The 5,218-nt window shown below is 43.1% G+C and overlaps 1 protein-coding gene across 1 annotated transcript in view; it reads left to right on the top strand.

The window, feature by feature from the left end:
* The first annotated feature begins 2,096 nt into the window (after window positions 1-2,096).
* LOC130584398 (uncharacterized) overlaps window positions 2,097-5,218 on the top strand; it is a 17,771-nt gene continuing 14,649 nt past the window's right edge. The window contains exon 1 of the mRNA XM_057384364.1: window positions 2,097-2,588. Within this exon, the coding sequence (XP_057240347.1) occupies window positions 2,097-2,588 (492 nt within the window). The remainder of the gene's footprint in view (window positions 2,589-5,218) is intronic.

Below are 5,218 nucleotides of genomic sequence, written 5' to 3'. Positions count from 1 at the left end.
ATAGTACACTCCAGCTGTAAAATCCTAGGTTGTGTGAAGTCTGAGAGCCTGAAGGCTTATTCACAAGGCAKAATCAGCTCACTTGGAGGAAGCAGTTGCAACACAGAGCACCCCTGCAGAGCTGCGTGCAACCCTGTGAGCCAATGCAGAGCACATTAGAACACTGATTTGAGTCAGCAGACCCTTGTGCAGAGAAACAACATTGGGCTGTGGAAACAATGAAATGCTATTAGTTTCAAAGTGTGGTGTGTGCATTMTCCTGTTCAGTTTTAGCACAATTGAGAGCTACATTATGAAAAGGATCTAGTTTTCTCTCAGCAACTGGAGGGAAACATTTGTGTTTCTTGTCTTTGTACTATTTTTACCCCAGAAGTGAAAAAAGACTAAACTTGTACTACCAGACTAACTTAATCCACTTTTTTTAAAGTGAATTTACAAAAAAAAAAAAAAAAAAAAAAAAAAAAAAAAAATCAGGTGATTCCTTAAAATTGTTTGGATTCCCAAACTTACTTAGAAAAATAATTTGTTCGTAGCTATACTGCAGAATTATTGTTGCTTCTGAGCAGGTGGAGATTGGCAATACACGTTATCTGAGATCTTTGGCATTGATCTTCTCACAGAATAGCTCTTCTTTTTTCCAGCTCTCAGTATCCGTTATGCCAAGGTAACAAGTTCTTCTTGTGTGTGACTTAACAGCAGTAAAGTTCGTCATTTGAATTATACTGTTTCCCTTGTTTATTGTTTTCACAGAGTTCTGAATTTATTTTTTTTTTGGGGGGGGGGGGGATTGTTTTATTATTGACATTATTCAGTGTAGTTTCTACATCTCCCTTTGGACAACTGTGAGTTTCCATTTCCTTCCCCATGCCAATTAGATGGTAAACTGCTATCTGTAAAGGGATGACAATCTAGACATCTAAAGGGAGGCTGACTATCTTTGTGAGATTTGATGCTAGTTTTTTTATGGAGGATGTAGCAGAGAGAAGTACTACTTCAGAGATGTGGCTGTCTCCTCATTCTTTCAATTGTTCAGTTCTCCAAAGTATAGTTACAGGCAAATTAGTCATCACAGATACCATTGCAAGCCATTTTGCAATGACATAAAGTCATTCAAGGAAGGAAGGAATAAAAGTTTGAGGTCTCTTCATTCTGTATCAGCAACTGTTGGTAAYGGCTGTTTAGACAAATCTTGTCAATCCCTTAATGCACCATTATCAGTTCAAATATTATTAGTTCATCCATACTTTGATTAGGAATCTGTTCACAGTGTACAGATTTAATTTATTGAAATCTAGTCTAGAAATAAGGCCTGAAGGTTAGTGGACATTAAAAAGAATTTCTAAGCAGGAAACTCAGCAGTTCTAAAAAATGCTGAAAACACCTTGGGATTTAAATTTGGTAATGTTTTGAAAAAGRATACAAGACAATGAGCAAAATTAGAGTGTTTCAAATGCTGCCTGATAGCTAGTTCCATACMTTCTGGCAGGATTTGATTCTTTTTAGTTTCTTTTTCTTTCTTAGCTAATGTTCATGCAAAAATTCCATTAGTTTAAATGGAAAAAATCGAAACTACTCCCATGTTTTCCATCTGGTTGAAGAGTAGTTATTTAAYTATCAATCTTCTTTGGAAACCAACATATACTAAAAATGACAGGAATATTTGGAATTTGAGCTTAAAACACTAAGTCTTGTAAAAAATAAACAATTGAAAACAACCAGACAAAAATACTTATTTTGTTCTGGTTTGGGTTTTGATTAAAGAAAAATGCGTATCTGGAAAGGTATGCACTGCAAGCAGTGCTGCTGGATGTAGTATTAATTCAGATTGATAAGTTAAGCATGTCTGCAAGGTCTGCAGGATCAAATAATTGCTGAACATCGCTATTGTAGAAGATTGTGAAAGGCGGGAAAATAATGTGAGATTTAGATTTAGGTACCTGGAAGAGATTTTTTTTTTTCCAAAATGCCTGCATGTTTAAACTAGAAATGTAAGAAAAAAAAAATCATACTGAGCAATTGTGTTATGTATGACTGCTTTGGATGGTTTCTGTCATCCATACTGCAAAATATCATCCAGCTCCAAACRTTATCCAAAAATGCTTAATGCAGGTTGTCCGGACTTTTTCAAAATACTGGCTCATGCAGAGAGCACACATGAAAGAACATTTTACTTCATCCAGATGCCTCAACAAGGAATCAAGCAGAAGAAATGTGCCGCTGAGGTTTGGTCAAAGCCAATGGCCTCGAAGGATGYGGTRCGTCCTCCCGGGTTTCTGCTCCGCKCCCGGCGCCGCCGCACAGCCTCGACAAAYGCCAAAGCACCGCCAGGGGAGCGAACCCGAGCGGGGACGACGCGGGAGYGCGAGGGCAGCGACTTCTTCTCCCCGCACGGGGACCGGACAGGACAGGATAGGGCCGGGATGGGGACGGAGCCGGTGCGGGCGGTGTCCGCGGGTGCGGCGCGGGGCCCTGCTGCCCTCTGCCGGCTGCCGCCCCGCCCCGGGAGGGACACGGGCCCCTCCGCCCCCCGAGGGCTCCGCGGGCCTGCAGGAGATGTGGATGCTCCGTTAAGGGTCTCGCTGGCCTCGGTAGGATGGATTTCGAGACAGGCAAAGCCCACCTCCCGCTGCACGGGGAGCGATAGAGCTGCCGCGTCTACTTGAAGATGGAACTAAATAAATGGAGTTTGGGTTTTTCCGGGTCCAGAGTAGCAGGGCTGTTGAGCAGCAATTACCCAGTCTTTCTTACCTATCGCATTCAGTTTTGGCACTTGCAGAAAGGGTGCCTTTTGGGGGCATCTAACAGGATATGMTCCTTTCTGGACAGACGTCAAACAGGTGCCAGCGCCTCACCAGGAATGTAGGTGTACAGACCAGTTCTGTATGAATTTTAATGATTGCTAGGTCTGAAAACCCTCCCCAAACTGCACATAGTGTAGATGCAGGAGTCCCTTACTTACTTCTTTGATCTGAGTTGCTCCTTTTGTGCCAGCAAACACAGCAAATCCGAAAAAATTACATGGAAAAGTGTTGTACCAAATCATTTTTCAAACACTTGAAGTAGGGACTCTTCCTGCTTACACAGTGCCACACAGGGAAGGAAAGCAAGAGTAGGACAGGTACTGCTTTATGTATATTTACAAACAAGTCACTGACTTGAGTTTGGATGCTGAGCAGGTTTGCTGGGTGATTCTGGTACCTGTGTACCTGGTACCTACAAATAGTGTCATATAGCTGATACACCTATCAGTACTACTGTTGGCGCTATAACTGGCATGACAAAGCTTCTTTTTCTTTTTGGAAAAAAGTTATTAATATTCAGGTTTGAAGGTAAATTTTATTCTTATTTTTTCCCATCAGTATATAAAGGGCTCAAATTCAGTAAAGTTGCTTTTGATTTGTGTAGTGTCTGGAAATATCATTCCTTATGTAATTTCATGAATTATGAACCTGAAGGTGTAGCTGCTCTGAGAATCATCCCCAACTCTATAGCAACTCTTTTTATGGCATTTCTGAAGATGATCCMAAGATGAGTTTGTATCTTATGTAGCTTTATATGCACTGGCACAAATCCCCAAAATAATACAGCTGTGGTAGCAGTGTACTGGCTGCAAAATCTATCAAGGAACTTGAGAAAATACGTGGGTATTCATTAATTCAGAAGAAAAGCAGCTCATATTGGAGGGACAAACTGTGGAGGTTTATTTCCATGTTTATTTCCCTTTTTGTAGAGCTACTAGAAGCCACAGGAGAATGTAGGATCTCTCAGGAGTAGTTGACCCTGGAGTTCTACTTCAGTTGAAGGTCTAAGCAAAGAGTCTAGGAACTGTTGGACGTTTCATGTAGAATTTGGTCTGGCAGAGCTAACGGGTATCCCTGTCCCAGGCAGGTGTTCTACAACCCGGCAKGTCACCAGCCCTGCAGAATTCAGCAGGCACTACAATCCCTGTGTATTTGGTGCCTTTGCTGTTGCTACTGCACAGCATTTTAGTTTTGAAAAGCCAGTGTTTTCAAAAGAAGTAATGTCCAGTTAAAAAAATGGCAAGCCAGTTTGCAAGTGATGTATTTGATATGCTTTTCCAGTAGCAAGAGAAACAGTAAATGAACTAGCCTGAATTAAAAAGAACAAAGAGATTCTCAACAAGTTTCAAATAGTATTTATAGGGGAAAACCCCAGAACAAAAAGAAGCAACAATACTCTTTCTCCTCTTGCCTGTGTAAATGATAGCAAAGGGACTGTGTGAGAACATTGCAAAAATACTCTGAGGAGGTTTTACATGCGTATGAGCYCAAGGATGGAAGGAAGCTGAAGCTAATGAATCAATAAATAGTATTTTCTAYAATTGTTCTTCTGTCCTTAGCTATTGTATCTGTGCTGGCCAACTTCGCAAATTGGCATCGCAGTGCTGAACTGGACACATACTTGGTGCCGCTTTCCMTCGGTAGCATGTGGAAGAGATTAGATAAGCGAGGTGGCTCCTGCTGCGAGGAGTTATTCACGCCTCGGAGCACTTGAAAGGTATGCTGAGCCTCACACCTCGGTGTGAGCGCCGCCAGAAAGGGTCCAGGGAAACCACTTTATCAGAAACAAATACACACGGGCACAGCTGCGTGGCTGATCCTTCAAAATCGGAGCTTCGCTTCGGTTCTGCTGCAGCCCTCCGAGAAGACGGCAGCTGCGGTCGTGGCTATCTTTGATGTAGGTTCCTGACGATCGAAGTGAGAACCAAGAAATCCAAACTACCTATAACTTTTTCATCCGCGAGAAGTTTTCTTAACTGGAGGCTGCAGGCGCGTGTACTTTATTCCTGTAGGGTTTGAGATGTTGGCTGTTTGGGTTTGAGGGCTTTTCTCTCTCTCTCTCTTTTTTTTTTTTTTTTTTTTTTTTTTTTTTTTTTCCTGAGGCGCAGTTAAACCGCTCGGAATGAAACTCAACCTTTTAAGTCATGTACATTTCCCTGGCTGGTCGCCGTGGGGAAACACCGCCAAGAAACGCCGGCGGGAGAGCCGGAGCCAGCGGGAGCCGCGGGGTAGCCCCCGTCTCCGTCCCATCGCCGCACCGGGCAGCCAGCAGGGGCTGGAGGAACGAAGGAGTTAAAGGGAGGCGCTTGGGAAATCTGATGCTAACGAAGCCCCAGGAATGTTGCACATTTCCATTCCCCTCCAGCTTTCGGAGGAGGTTGGTCCCCGCTGCGGGCAGACGCTCCGAGGAGCCCAGC

This window comes from Malurus melanocephalus, unplaced genomic scaffold (genome assembly GCF_030028575.1).
Source record: "Malurus melanocephalus ecotype Western Australia unplaced genomic scaffold, MMel_1.1 scaffold_14, whole genome shotgun sequence".
NCBI lineage: Eukaryota > Metazoa > Chordata > Aves > Passeriformes > Maluridae > Malurus > Malurus melanocephalus.
The sequence above is the reverse complement of the archived record's forward strand: the minus strand, read 5'-3'. Positions and strand labels throughout refer to the sequence as shown.